Raw genomic sequence first — 15428 nt, 5'->3', positions numbered from 1 at the left:
AGAACATTTATTCCCGAATAATGCCAGCCAGAGTTTCCAATAAACACTCGTCTATTCTTCTTTTCTCTCGAATTCTTGCTCTTTCTCTGAGTTTCTCATGAACCAACTGAAGAAGTTCAGGTGAACGTGCCTAATTAAAGACAAAATTTTGAAACACCAACGAAACAACAACTTCGCTCTGTGGAGTTTTCTTAATTTTGTAACGAATTGTTCATTCAACGTATCTATCTTTCATTGTTATCTTTGACAATTTCAAAATGAACGGTAATAACAACCAACGTATGAGGCTTCACGAAAATTTATCAAAAAATCTATTGAACCTTGGTGAATATTCGCTGTCATTCTCAAAAAAACGCCGATGCTGTGCTTGTAATTGCAGATCCGTTTGAATCATATCCAGGTAACACATGACTTCTTGGAAACCTGTTTGAACGGTAATAACAACCAATGTATGAGGCTTCACCTCTCAACTCCAATCAAGATATCGGAGAGAAACTGAGCCATAGCAAGACAAGCCAATAGACCCAGTTGCAGGATGGATTTGGCAATCCGGAATTGAAAAAAAATAAAATGTTTGGGACGCTACCATGTCGCTTGCAAGAACAATCGAAACAAAACAAATATAAACGGTCACCCCGATCAACCATCATCAGCACTTCTTGATCAGCATCATTCACAACCTCATCTACTTACCATCAACTTCATTGCTTCAACACCGATCACTGATCGCATCATCATTAACAGCAACAACACTCTCCAGCACAATGCCAAAAGAGCAATCAAAGAAGATCATACCTTCCCAACCTTCAAAGATATCAAGTACACCAAAAAGGCAGCGTCGTCGTTACAAATATCATCCATTGGAGGCCTTTGTTAAAGTGGATAAGATACCAATCACCATGCATCCAAGCCCCCTCAATTTAATCCATTTTACTCACAACTCCCATCGGAAACAAGCTGCTCGTATGGAACTCAAGCTTTTCAACTTTTTGTGGGACATGAATTCTCCTTGCAACGGCCCAGCACGGACTCGATTGCCAATAGGTGAGTGTAAAGAATCCGTTTTTGATATGTATATGTGTAAGACTATGGGGCCCGAGAAGTATGTTCGTGTGGAGCAATATTCTCCTTGGATCAACCGAGAAGGTGACATTGAACGGACTCGTCACATCATTTACGAATTCAATTATCCAAACTTTCCTTCTTTCGGGGATGGGACTTGGGCAAAGAATTATATGAGTGTCGACCAAAAGCATGTAATTGACAGCCTTAGAAAGAGATTCAACAGGCCCATTCGCTCAGAACTTGAAACTGTTCAATATCGTTGCATTGCATCCAAGTTGATCATTTCCTACGACACCTCATTCGAATTATATTATGCACACCTCAGTCATTGGGTACAGTCAAAGAATGGAGATTGTTGGATTGAAAGTTTTTGATTTCATTCATCATTGCTAGGACATCCTTTCCGTTTCTTGTGTGACATTGTTGCAGTTACTCTCCCAGCGAAGGCATTGGTGTCTGTATTTTTGGAAGTTTGCTTCTTCCTGTTCTCCTTGTCATTTTCTTGGATCTTTTGAATCATCATGTTCAAATTATCACGATCCGTAATTATGGTTGGGTCCACTAAAGAAGCATCATACCATTGATACAATTCCTTTTGTGGTTTGACATGACTTGCATCCCAAGAATAAAGCTTTTTTAAACGTTTTTCATGCCAATATGTTTCTCCTGTTTTTTCCTTCAAGTCAATTGCGACTAATACCTTTCTCCATTGCCACAATAGCAATTGTTTGGTTGGGTGTATTTGAGTACGATCTCCTCCATTGTTAATAATTCGATTAAACACTGCATGGTGAAATAAATGAGACCGTTCGAATCCCTGATTACTCAAAATCGAGAGTGATAATTTTTCTTTGAAAAGAGAGCTCATTATTGAGGGTACATGAATTATAAAATGGAAATAATGAGCTTTAATTCCTTGAGTCCATATTGAAAAACACGCAACTAAGAATTGCATTATCAGTTTGTCCAATTCCACAATCTTATTTGCTGTCAATACATTGTCATTATTTTCGTTATCTTGATGCATTTCAATAATAATGATAATATTTCGCAACAATTTCAGAATTTGTAAATATTTTTGTTTGGTGCTTGGTTCAATATTATCAACAACTTTCTCAATATTTTGTAAAATAGTGTTACAATGATCTCCCGACAGCATACATGACTTGGTTGATGATCGTGCTGAGGTTTGAGAAATTCCATAATTCGATACTCGTTCGTGGAACTCTTTCCAATTAAATGTTTCCAATCCATGTAATGTTTGTATATTTTTCTGAATCTCATATTTGTAAGTTGTTGATGCCATATAACCAATAACATTTTCTACTAGCCTCTGTTTGATATGAAGAGCACATAGTATTGTTTGTGATGGAGAAAAAGGTAACTGGCCGTCAAGAGAGTCGCGTGGAGTTGATGCAAAATCTACAATAGTTTGAGCCATACAATAGGGACATAAATCAAATGAGAACGTCATGCCTACATTATGCATGTCTGAAACATAAAAAAGGCAAACTTGATGCTTCCCAAAATATTGTTTTTGCAAAACACGCTCAATCTCATCGTGAAGCGTTCCAATTGTTTCTTTGATACTTTCTTTTGTTTCCTTCATCTGAAATAACCCAATATAAAACACAGAATAAACAGCCTGCGATGGAAATACATCTCTTAAATTGAGTGGAACCAATGCAACTGCAACTTGTTTAACTCCATTAATTTCTCTACCATCTACCCCAATTTTAAAAAATATTTTCTTGGGTAATTTTTTCCCTAATGACATACATAGCTTCAGAATATAAAATATGGCTTGATCTAAGTCTATAATATATCCAATGTAGTTTGAACTTGGACATCGTAATTTGAAAGTTTTCTCAACTTTTCATTTAGTGATTGTTTCGATGTTGTCATCTCTTTCCTTGTCGGAAGTAATGTCATTAAATTGACTTCTTTTCGTAAGTTATGATATGTAACATCAGAAATCAAGTTATTATCTCGCCAATATTGCACAATAGTTACATCTTTCTTTTCAATTAGATATTCTTTCAGTTTTTGATAACGATGGCTGTATCTAATATTTTACTCTAATTCTTGGATTACTGTTTTAATACCTTCATCAGTTTGAAGATAACATTCCAGCCATGCATGTACATCATGTCCTAAATTACCTAACATTTTCTCAAATATAGACACTATTTCTTTTGCTCGATCTTTCGCTCCACGGTTGTAATTGTCTTGATTTGATTGAATACCAGGGTATTTGTGAGGACATGCTTGGACTTTTTGGTGTTTACAACAAGCACATTCCCAATATTTCAATTCTACTTGTTGATCATTATCAGATTGTGCTTGAGAATGGTTGAATGAGTCACATGTATTGGATTGTAAAGCGGTATCAGTTGTATAACAATTTTTCCATTGTTCAATATTATATTGTTGAGAGCAAACTGGTTGTGTTGGGAATTGTTGAGGCTGTGATTGCTGTTGAGGCTTGAAATAGTTCCAAAGTGCAAATTGGGACAAATATGTCTCACAAGTCTGGTCTGCCAAAATGAATGGTTCGACATACTTAAGCCCAGAATATTGTATACAATTTTGAGAAGCGTTCCATTGATCGTTCCACTGTTGAGAAAGGTTAGGATTAGTGTTTGCTTTTTCCATGCTATCTACTGTTTGAGAGTAATCTTGTGAGGTTGTATTAAGTTCATGTTGCTGACTTGCATCATTAATTATATCAGAAGCTTCTACTATAATATTATTTTCATAAATATCATCATCATTTTCATTAGAGTTCTCGTCAACAAAATAGGATGCAGCATCAGCAACCAATTGATTGAAAGCTTCATCTTGGTCCTCGACTTGAGGCTGATTGAAAATTTCTTCCATTGAATTATCAAATAATTCATCGTCATCCATACGTGTATCATAGTGATCACTGTTGTGATTGGGATGCGTTTGGAACAGGTGTTGAATTAATAAATCATGATGATCTTTCTTCGACAACTTTAACAGAGTTCCAATAACGGCTGCCAAGCTTAACAAAATTGCGGACTTTTTTACCTTTGGAAACCCAATCTCTTGCTGTTGGCAATTATTGATCGTGATGTGTTTGCCATAGCTTCTTTCGATAATATTGCAGATTTTTTGATTTTTCTCCTTTTTAAAGAACGATCCAACAATTTCATCGGCAGAATAATATTGATCGCCTTCGTATTGATAGGTATGTAAAGAATGAAGTGCAGGAAGGTGTTCTTGAATCTCTAAAGTTTTACCCATCACGATGAATTTTAATAATTTTTAATATATAAATGATGATGAACTCTACACGAATTCTAGGAAGCCAATTTTTGTAATATTGTCAACAACATGGCTGTAATATAACAATTCCGAAGTGTGATTCAAAAAGGAAATTACATGACGTGTTTTCGTTTTAGTTGAAGCATAAACTACAGTTTGATCAGGTAGTTAACATTACCCATTTTTTTGTCGAGTACCCGCTACTCGCGGTTGACGTTAATTTTTAACGTTTTTTCGTCAAAAATTACAATCAAAAAGTTAACGAAAAAAATTTTATTCTCGCTTGAAAAGCGTTAATTATTGACGAAAAAACGTCAATAAAAAGCGTTAATTTTCCACATTAACGATTTCATTATTCACGCGTCAAATTAACGTCAATTATTATGATGTTTCATAATAAAAATAATTGACGAAAAATTAACGCTCCTTATTTCTCAAATTTCTCTTTCATTCTCGCTCAACCAATCGTTCACTAATTCAATCTCTTCAAACCACTCCAAATCTTCAAATCTTGTATATTTATCCATTTTCCTCACATTCATTCATCCAAATTCTCTAATTTATATCCAACAACAAAGCTAAAGTAGCCAATTTAATGAATATAAATGGTAAATGAAAGATGAATTGGATTGACATTACTTACTTTTGAATAATTTAAGCTATCGGGTTGAAATATCATCTAATTCAATACTTGTATTTCATATCATCTTTTCATTTGTTTATCATGATGTTGGTTTTGCATTCAGTTAAAATATTTTTCAGTTGCGGCATAATAATCATAGTGATCAATAGTTCAATCAAAACACACTTCAAATTCATATAAATGATATATCAATTTGTCATTTGTTTTGATATCTCTATTGCACTGACATTATTATTCACAACAAGTCATATTTTAACATCAATCAAACCAATCCCTATTCATGACAAACAAATGCCTCGATGATCTAAATACACTCCAGGCTTAAAATGTTTAAACATCAAACTCTAAAGCATTGAAAGCTCTGTTAATCAATCCATAATAATTAACAACCTACAAATAATCCTTCATAATACCAAGCAAATTCAGCTTGAAATTCCATAACTCGATAATATAACATCTTTTTCAGTTCTACCATTGACAAATGTTAAGAAAGCGGTTGTTTGGTTATTGTTGCAACTACAATCCTTTAACTCTCAATGCATAGTGGGACAAGAGGGTACGAATAATCAAACAACCAACTGTGGATCAAATATATTTGAAGTCTTATCATCCCTATCCTCAATTGATTATCATTAAATTCAATCCCTACCTCAAGATATCCCTTCATTATCTGGATGTTAGAACTTGCTTCAATATCCTCAACCAATCTCTACCAACGCATTCTATGTACAGAGTGTAATGATGGATATTCAAAACAACAACTAATAAAGAAGAAGCAACTAAAACATTTTGAATAAACAAAAATCTGCTCAGCAAATCTAACAACCTACCGATCATGTTACTCTAGAAGGAAATAAATAAACAACGAATAATGTTGTTGATATTAGTACATGGTTGGATATACTTACCGGTTTAACAGGTGAACAAGTTTAATCATCCTCCACAACAATAACAATGGCCGTAAATGAAACGAATTACCTTTTCAAACAGCACGAACAGAATTACTTTCAAATCAAGCAATAACTACAAACCCTATCTGTTTGTTCAACAATATCTTCTCCTATCATCAACATAACATTCATTCGTCTTGCCAAAATGTTTGATGATGCTAAAGGTCCTTTGTAGCATCTATCGTTGATCAGATTCAAGAAATTCACAACAACTTTGTGAAAAAGAGCTTACCGTAGAAAACTTTATCAATAAAAGCCAGCTTTGTCCTTTATAAGAGACAAAAGGCAAATGATAGCAAAGACAGTCCTCCATTTCGAGCAAACATGAAACGTGTCGATATCTTTGGATGATTTGGAGATCATACCTGTATCAATGAAACACGTACACTTACGCAAAGCAAGCTCTAGCAGCATATAAGATGAACAAGCGGCATCTGTTGATGAATGAATGTGATTGTTGAACGTGGAGGCTACTACAAGCTTTTGAGAATTTTTTTAAAACAAATTTTTTATGTAATTCAAGATTTTACAACGACTGCTTGCTCTTGCTTTTGGATTCATGCTCTTTCTTTGATGCGTTGTGTTTTAAAGTTCGACTTAAATTCATCAATATTCGTTCCGCTTTCCACTTATCCAATGGCACCTCAGTACATTCTAAAATGCAATCAATTACAATATCTTTCTGATCATCTTTCAAAAGAACATAATCCTTATCAAACAAATAATTGCTAACAATGCCAAGCCGAGCCGTCTTGTTGCTGTTGATAATTCTGGACACCAAATTTGGGGGTATTTGTTTCACATTAGCACCATATGTGACAGAAATTGTTTTGCTTGGAAGAATATTCGGGTATTGTAATTGAAGAGCAATTAATGCGTTCAATGGCTTATTCAATTTGATGATTAATTCTTTTAGCTGTTTGTTTTCCAATGATAAGGCCTCGTTTTTCTCTCTGAGGTCTTTGACTTGCTGAAGGAAAAAGATATCACTAGCGAAATTCTTATAATCAGTAGGTTCCGTAGACTTGGGCTCATTTTGCAAAGGAGAATCACTCTCTTCAACATTTGAATTTGAGTTTGTTCTTGAATCCGAAATTTCCGGTGGAGTTATAGAGAGAACTTCATTGTCATCAATTTTGTCATCATCGACTTCAGTGTCATAATTCATGGAAAATAAGGAGACTGGAGTACATCCTCGCTGAACCGTAGAAAAAGCATTTTGAATCATAGGAGCATGATTGGTTCGATCTTCAATTAATGAAAGGCATGAAATATCAAAAATCGTCTTCTTTTGATCTTGAACGAAGGATGGAACGTGAAATATAATGTCATTTAAACTGCAATTAGTTGAAGTGAGTGATTGAACTCTTCCTTTACCAATCTTGTAGTAACAATTCTCTCCCTTTTCAATAATTTCAACTAAATCTCCAACTTTGAGATTTGAACTCACAGGTGGGCATGTGGATTCAATTAAACCTTTTTGTTTCAAAAGGCTTACACTGATAGCCTTGACTGCAGCACATATTCGTTCCGAAAAATCTTTGTCCGAGCTATAAGTTTGCAAAATTGACTGTCGCAAGCGTTCTGGATTACCAGCTTGAATACCAACAAAAACCTTTTCTCCTTGTTTGAGAAATTGATTCATCAGAATGTATGTTGCAGAGACAGAGTCTTTGTTTGTAATGTCAATATCCTTGTTGTGAATGTTTTGCAAAAAGTCTAAATATTTCTCAAGTTGAGGAATACTATTACATAAAGCATTTTCAGAGTGTTTCGCAATTAACTTAGCTTGTTTTTCATTTGGCTTTTTGGCCTCGAATAAAATTATTTGCTCTAAATCGGAGGAAGTGTCTTGTGTTGAAAGTGTACTATCGTTTGCTTTGGTTTTCTTTGTTGCATTCTTGCCAGGGTGTGATTTTGTTCTTTTCATTTTTTTGAGTAATGTTGAATCTTGTTTTACAACCGTTAAATGTCCAATTTGCAAGTGGATCGAAAATTTGGGAACGATAGATATTTCTTGACGAATTTACGTAATTGGAGACACTTAATGGAATCTATATCGTTAAACAATCAACGTTCTTGTTTTGTGTTGTTGTAAATAATGAAGCAATTTGGTTTGAAGCGCCATGATTTGTTCTGAACGTAGTGAAGGGCAGGAATGTTTCGATTGTAAACAATAAAAGAGTTTGGGTTGAGTATTCGAAATAATTTTCATGCTCAAAAAATTTTCTGCATACTAGTACTTCGTCTCCCTTTGCTTTGCTTACTGACTTCCCACCCATCGCACTCCCACCCTTATCATGCTTTCTTAAGCTTTTCAAGTTCCTTTTTCGCTGATCCTTAATGTTCTTGTGGTAAGGAAGGACATTATGACAGTGCGGGACTGCCTTGTTCGAATCTTTTCGACAAGTAATTGAACATTTACTTTTTAACCTTATTTTAATATTTATTTATTTTACATTATTGTGACATTATCACCACCTTTGATACTTGGTTTATTTATGATGATGTGAGTTGATCACAATCCATCTCTTCTTCATCACTTCCTTCTTACTTCCTTGCGTTTCTCTGGTTTTCTCCTTTTTTTCCGCTGAGCGGTTTTTGGAGTTTTTTACCTTCTACACCCCTTTTCAAATGCTCGGGACTCTGCTCAATAAAGTCTAATGACAAAATATGCAGAAAATCCCTCAAACACCAATCCTTTTCCAAAGGATGGATGTTTGATGAGTTACAAACCCATTAGTTTTCCTCCAATTAATTCCAAACTCTTGTTGTTGTTTACAATGTAGAAACAAACTGTAGAAGGGTCTAGTTCAATTGTCAATTCAAAATACAATCACGAGCCAAATTATGAGCCTGTAAATAAGTTTCGTAAGACTGTTGCTCATTGCATTGATGATGATTCTTTGTTAGATATTGGTGGAATAGATATAAATTACTCTTCTCAGAACCATACAGTAGAAAATCAACAATGTAATTGTAGTGCAGAGGGTCTGGAAAATCTCTGTTCAGGTTCTCATGATTCATCTCCGACGAATGAAAATAATCCATCCAATGCACAATCAGAACAAGACGACCTGTTACAGTTTTTCAGAGAATATTGGAGTGATGGAGATGATGGCATACTAGATGAAGAAGTTCTCTCTTCCCATTCATTTTCAAGCGTTGTGAATGATAATGTCAATGTAAATGTTGATACGTTGATGAAAAAAATTCTCAAGTTTGCAGTAACAAGTTCTCTCTCTGAAAATTGTCTCAAAATGGTTTTAAATCTAATTCGAGAAGCCATTCAACTCATTCATGAGAGTGATAAACAAGAACTTTCAGATAAGCTGACATTAACAGGGTTCTATAAGTATTTCCTTTTGTCTTCAAAGACAAAGAAAATTCTAATGTGCACTCATTGTCAGACGTATCAAAAAAATCCAGACCAAAAATCCTGTCCTAAATGTGGGAAATTATGGAAAGATATCAAAACTCATTGCTTTTTACGCCCATTAAAATTCCAATTCGAGGAAAGGATATTCAGAGAGCCACAATTTTTGGATCAATTTAAACTTGATAATCGTGATCCCCAACTTATCCAAGATCGTTGTGACGGAGACATCTACAAAAACATTCACAAAAAATTCGTAGATGAAGGAGGAAAAACTATGACGTTATTTGGTGACGGTGTTGCTCCGTTTAAATCTAGTCAGCAAAGCTTTTACGAATTCTCTGTCACATTCAATGAGATGAAACCAAATGTAAGAAAGAAGCGCAAGAATAACTTTTTGTGGCTACTATTTCCTAACAAACCATCTCAAGAAGAAATCAATTTGTGTTTGAAAATCATGATGGATGATTTGAATGTGTTCAATGATCAATTTAAACAAATATCATTGAGATTAGAAAGAGTAATTGCTGACTTACCTGCAAGGTCTGAAATTCTCTTATTTCAAAAATCAGGGTATTATTTTTGCCATTTATGCGAGATTCGAGGGGAACCTGTTCAGTTACCAGGAGGAACTACTCAAGTTAGATATCCACTTAGGAGAGACATTTCTAGTAATCAACGAATTGTTTTTGGTTTGAGAGATCGACATTTTTGGAATAATATTTCGGGAAAAGAGTTGTCATGGGGTGTTCGTGGATATTCTCCAATATTAGACCAGAGTTGGAAACCAACTCCCACTACAATATGCTCCTATGATTCAATGCATAACTTGTATGAAGGAATTATGCGTGACATGATGGAGATGATTCCACTTCAATATTGGGACGAGTTCGACAAGGAATATCTCAAGCAAAAATTTCCTTCGTTCTTACATAGACACCCGAGATCAGTTTCCAAAAATTTAGTACACCTTAAGGCAATGGAGATATATATGATTATTCACTATTATCTAGATCTACTTCAGGATGTTAAGAATTTCAGTATGATTGAGTTGAAGTATAAAATTATTAAGAGAATGGTTGTTGTAATTGACAAGTTAACAGATGCCATTAATATAGCTGATTTGAATTCAATTAATGAGGAACTAAGAGGTATTTTGGAGGATTATCAAGAGATGGTAGGTATTGCAAAGGCTACAATGAACTTCCATGTAGCTAGTGATATGGTGCGAAATGCAAGCCTATATGGTCCATTGGCACATAATACAGCCTTTGTTGGGGAAAATCTAAACTTCACATTGACCAAGCCGTTCATTTCATCAAATTCTGCAAGGTATTCTATTATGTTTTTTGATATGGCGCAGTTATGCGATATATTTGGTTTAAGTGAACTCAAACCTTCGGAATGTGTGTGTGGTCATTTCGTATTGAAGAAAGAGAGAGATGTTGTGGCTGATACTTCTTGTACTCCTGCAAAATACTTCAAAATCAAATCATTCACGGATTCCACAGTGACTTTGCAGAATTTGTCAGACAGGTCTGTGATTGAAGTGTCCAACAAAGAGCCTCTGGTTCCTTGTGTTACTGTTACTAGAAAGGGGAAGAGTTATTTCATTCCGATGCACAAGAACGTAAATCAATATATTTAATGAAGCCGTGATGAAAAATAAACCTTGCTTTGTTTCGAAATTTTTTTTTTGCAGGTGCGCAATTTTTGCGTTGTTTTTTTAACGCAAAAGCGTCAACTTTGCGAAGAGGGTTGCGGGTCCATGAGAAGCGGGTATCGAGCCCTTAAAAAATACCGCAAGATGATCAACAGAAAAGACTCTGACATGCTCCACAGCTTGGAAAAACGGTTAGCAAAGATTGAACAACAAACGCATTACATTATCTTTACCCTCCAACAATTAAATAACATACTCGATGAATACATACAAAACCACGAGGAAAGTACACAGCACCCTCATCACATTACTTTAAACACACACCATCCACCAATTGAAACCGTCAATAATTCAAATGTTGAAAAACCAGAGAAAAAGCCACCAGAAATTAATACCGAACGACCAACGCCATTAACACCTGAGAAAACAAGCATGAGAATACAACCCAAGAAACCACGTACAACCGTCAAAGCCAAGCCAAGAAGAAAAACTAACCAAAAGATGAACAAAGTTCACAACCACGTTGTTCATGACGACGATGAAATTGGACAAGCACTTACGATCCACTTGACCAAACATCAACTCGACAAGAAACATGTAGTGGTTAGAGGATTAAGAAAAAAACATCTCACCCTTTATTGGATCCAGGATTGCTCTCCACCCTGCTGTACCACGACTATTATGACATGAATCCTATGAAGAACAAACTGGTAATCTTATATATTTGTTTATTGACTAATCAGCACTATTTACTAATTCGTGACCTATTAATATGATTATTGATAACCCAATATTACTAACCATTGATATTTCAAAAAACATTAATAGAACAATCCTTGCATTATTTTCGCCATCTGTTCATCGATGGACTTAACCCGCTCCATTTATAGCAGTTGCTCAAAACAAGCAAGAAACCTGTTAATATTTGAAATATCCTTACAAAAACATTTGACATTCTGAAGTTGTATCCTTACTAAACGAACGTCTAATGTAACGTACTGAGGCACCGAAGGGCCAATAAATAATATTTAAATTTTTTTGTCGAGTATGAAATCTTAATACTCGAAGCCCGGAAGTTTGTTTCGCTGGCAGTTTTGCTATGCCTATCATGGAAATTGAACGAATCCATTCAACAACAACAGAGTAAGATAAGGTTGGTTGAAAGTATCGGAAGATTACGACAAAGGTTCACGCGTTCTCATGCTGGCGACTCAATCTTACTTGTATCAATGGCTTCGTCTCGTTATATTTGTTGGTGAATATAAATATTCCACGAATGGATTTGATGATGATGAATCGATTAATGAGCATTTGCTTTTGTTTGAAAATGACCGATTGACTATGAAAACGTTCAAACAATTTCAAATCCGCGCAATAAAATTCGGGTATTATTAAAAATTGTGATCTCAAAAATGTGATTTATTATGATGTGATGTGATGTGATTCAACCTGATTCTACCTGATTCCCCGGATCTCTAAGGATGCAATAAGGCAAAAAACGAAACTCTATCAAATTTGCCCCCAACAAAAAATGCGTTTCATTCATTTTCATAGTTTCAAGCTCGCAACCTGATCATCAAAAAGAATTCTTTCGTTCATTCAATATTTGAATTTATGGAAGAATGAAAAGAACAACCATCCATTACAAGATCTTGAAAGGATTAAATTCCCACAGCAACACATTGAGCATCATCAACAGCAACTATATTTTTGTTTTGAATTCTTCTTCATCCATGAAATCAAACAAAACATTGCAACATGTTGTTGTTCCGAACAACAATAACAACATATTGTTGAATCATCCAACATCAGCAACAACAACCACATTTGGCCAAATACGTTCTCAACCAATTACTCTCAATTTGATGGATTACGAGAGTTGGAATGCCCAACAAGTAGCATCAGTATTGACATCTCCTAAATCTTTGGGTGCTGGTTTGTCGGTTGATGATGTGAAGCCTTTGTATGAGAGTTGTTTTGATGGCGAAGCTCTCCACAACATTGTTGAGGATATCCAGAAGAAGGACGTATACTTTGCTCTTGATCAACTTGAGAACTATTTAAAAGAAAGAGTTTTCCAAATGACTTTTCAACTCTCCGACACTTGCCAAACTGTTGTATTTTGGGTGCTTAACCAATTAATGACCAGACAATATTCACTGTGGCGATTGGAGCCAGTGAGTAAACAAATCATTCAAAAATTGAGCGAACCTATTACAAAAGGAGGTGCTGATTTGAGCCTTGATCAAGTTTCTTCATTGGATGGCAAAACTCTCATCAAAATTGGTACTGCCATAGAGAAGGAAAGAGTGAAAGGCATAACAGAAGAAAAATGTATAAAAAATGCCATCAAGATGATAAAAAGCGACAAGGACTTTGCTTCAGTACCAAAATCTACTTGCAAAGCCGTTGCTGAGTGGATTGCTACCAAATTGACAAAGGCCAGCGAAGGAGGTTCTTTAATTAATATACCATCCGAGTTGTTTGATCTTTGGAAGTTTAAAGGAGAAATATCTGAAGATTTAAGAAAAGAAAGAGAAAATCCAAGATATGACTATCTCCGTAATTTACATGATCCAACAAACATGAAAAAACTAGAAAAACTCATTGGAACATTTATCGATCTTCCTGTATTGGGAACAAAAGACCGTGAATTGTCTCCAACAGCATTTAATCCAAATGCTAAATATCTTTTAACTCAGCAACGATTTGATGTTCTGAAAACACTTGTAAATGGAAGTACTGGAATGGTTTTGTCAGGTCCTTATGGAAGTTCAAAATCATACACACTTTATTTAATAGCTGCCTATGCATTTGTAAATTCATTTCCAGTACTTTTTGTTCCAAGATGTCATATCTGGATTAGGGATTACGACTACAAAAAGAATATCGGCGCCAATAACTACTTGCGCAGATTATTCTTTTCGTTGAATAGTGACATTCTCTCTCAAACACAAATTATCGAGTTACAGAAATCTATAGATATACTCCGACACTTGAGCAAAGAATTTGGATCCAAGAGATCGGTTTTCTACTTGTTTGATGAACACAATGAATTATTCATACCTGACACTGATAACAATATTCATGCTAGTGAAGAATATTTCCAAGATTTTACCAGATGGACAGGAGTTACATCAGGGGAGAACACAGTTACTATCTATTGTGGATGTGCTCATAGTTCCTTTGAAAATAACTTACCAAGAGGAGAAGAAAAAAGATTGGTTAGAATGATTCCTCCAACACCTACAGAATTTGAAACACTTATCACAGACTTCGGTTTGGATCCAAAGGATAAAAGAATAGCCCATGTAACAGGAAGAAACCCAAGAGAATTGAATTACTTGGCACACTTTTTGAAGGACAAAAAGGGTAGTGATAAAGATTTCAACCTATTTTTCAACGAAAGAGTTAACATATATGATCGAAGACTGGATTCATTAGTTCGCAAATTGGACAAAAGTAAGAATGAACAGTTTGAAAAGACACTGGAAGATCTTTTTACTCTTGGCCTTTTCAATGGAAGACCTGATAATGTTTCAGGAATTGTATACGATATTGGTTTATTGTACAAGGATTCTAATGGAAAACTTTTTATTATTAACGACCCAGCAAAGAGATGTTTATTCAATCACTACTGCAGACTTGACATGCCAAAAATACCCAAGAATATTTCTGATTCAGAGAAAGGAGCAATGTTTAAAAAATACTTGTTGAGACAAGAATATGGACTTCGTAGACAATTAGATAGCGAATTCTATGTAACAAACAACTTGAGTACGACCACAACATCCACGTTATCGTTATCATATTACGTTCACAAACATGCAAGCTTGGATCTAAAGGATTTAAGTTCTCTTGATCGAAATAATTATTTGAAAGGAATAGGAGTATTATTCATTCCAGAATCTGAAACTTTCCCAAGCTTTGATTATGCTATTGTTATGTACAAAGGGAGGACAGCGAAAATCTTTTTGAAAAAAACTACAATTTCTACTATTGATTCTCATTATTGTCACAGTAATGGCAACACAGATGTGGAAAATTTATTGGAACGTTGTTATGTTTTAGATAGAGAAGGAAAGGCAATGAAAAGGACTCAAAACGTTCCAGAGCAATATCATTTCTCGTTGCTCGAATTGATACTTCACGGAATTGTTGGAACTGAAGAAGCAAAAGCTGAAGAGTTGTTACAAGCCCGAAAGGACGATCTAACGTTCATCAAAGATGGAAACCTTGAAAGCTCAGTAACCTATGGTGGTGTCCAATTCACTTGGTATTTCATTTATGAATCTGGTGAGGAAGAACAATCTGTAAAGAAGGTTAAGGAAAATGGTATACTTTTTAGGAATCGACAAGAAATTGAAACCCACATGAAGATTTACTTTGAAAAATAATTGCTGTTGGAATTGTGGCTGGTTCTTGGGGTAGAGAGTTTTG

General features: G+C 35.0%; 5 protein-coding genes across 5 annotated transcripts; 3 read left to right on the top strand and 2 right to left on the bottom strand.

Annotated features, from left to right (window-relative positions):
- Nucleotides 1–1441: 1441 nt before the first annotated feature.
- C9374_013126 (uncharacterized protein) lies at nucleotides 1442–4335 on the bottom strand (the record flags this gene model as incomplete). The annotated part of the gene is made up of 2 exons (XM_044688968.1): nucleotides 1442–2937; nucleotides 3228–4335. The coding sequence occupies 2 exons, from the start codon at nucleotides 4333–4335 to the stop codon at nucleotides 1442–1444; spliced, it is 2604 nt and encodes an 867-aa protein (XP_044542021.1).
- Nucleotides 4336–6475: 2140 nt separating this feature from the next.
- On the bottom strand, nucleotides 6476–7879 carry C9374_013125 (uncharacterized protein; the record flags this gene model as incomplete). The annotated part of the gene is made up of 1 exon (XM_044688967.1): nucleotides 6476–7879. The coding sequence occupies one exon, from the start codon at nucleotides 7877–7879 to the stop codon at nucleotides 6476–6478; it is 1404 nt and encodes a 467-aa protein (XP_044542020.1).
- Nucleotides 7880–9209: 1330 nt separating this feature from the next.
- Nucleotides 9210–10973, top strand: C9374_013124 (uncharacterized protein; the record flags this gene model as incomplete). The annotated part of the gene is made up of 1 exon (XM_044688966.1): nucleotides 9210–10973. The coding sequence occupies one exon, from the start codon at nucleotides 9210–9212 to the stop codon at nucleotides 10971–10973; it is 1764 nt and encodes a 587-aa protein (XP_044542019.1).
- Nucleotides 10974–11132: 159 nt separating this feature from the next.
- On the top strand, nucleotides 11133–11678 carry C9374_013123 (uncharacterized protein; the record flags this gene model as incomplete). Its single annotated transcript, XM_044688965.1, has 1 exon — nucleotides 11133–11678. One exon carries the CDS (start codon nucleotides 11133–11135, stop codon nucleotides 11676–11678), a length of 546 nt encoding a protein of 181 aa, XP_044542018.1.
- Nucleotides 11679–12721: 1043 nt separating this feature from the next.
- On the top strand, nucleotides 12722–15385 carry C9374_013122 (uncharacterized protein; the record flags this gene model as incomplete). Its single annotated transcript, XM_044688964.1, has 1 exon — nucleotides 12722–15385. The coding sequence occupies one exon, from the start codon at nucleotides 12722–12724 to the stop codon at nucleotides 15383–15385; it is 2664 nt and encodes an 887-aa protein (XP_044542017.1).
- Between the last annotated feature and the right edge of the window lie 43 nt (nucleotides 15386–15428).

The sequence above is a fragment of the Naegleria lovaniensis genome (genome assembly GCF_003324165.1).
Source record: "Naegleria lovaniensis strain ATCC 30569 chromosome Unknown tig066, whole genome shotgun sequence".
In the NCBI taxonomy this organism is placed as follows: Eukaryota; Heterolobosea; class Eutetramitea; order Acrasida; family Naegleriidae; genus Naegleria; species Naegleria lovaniensis.
This window is presented reverse-complemented; position numbering and strand designations above follow the sequence as displayed.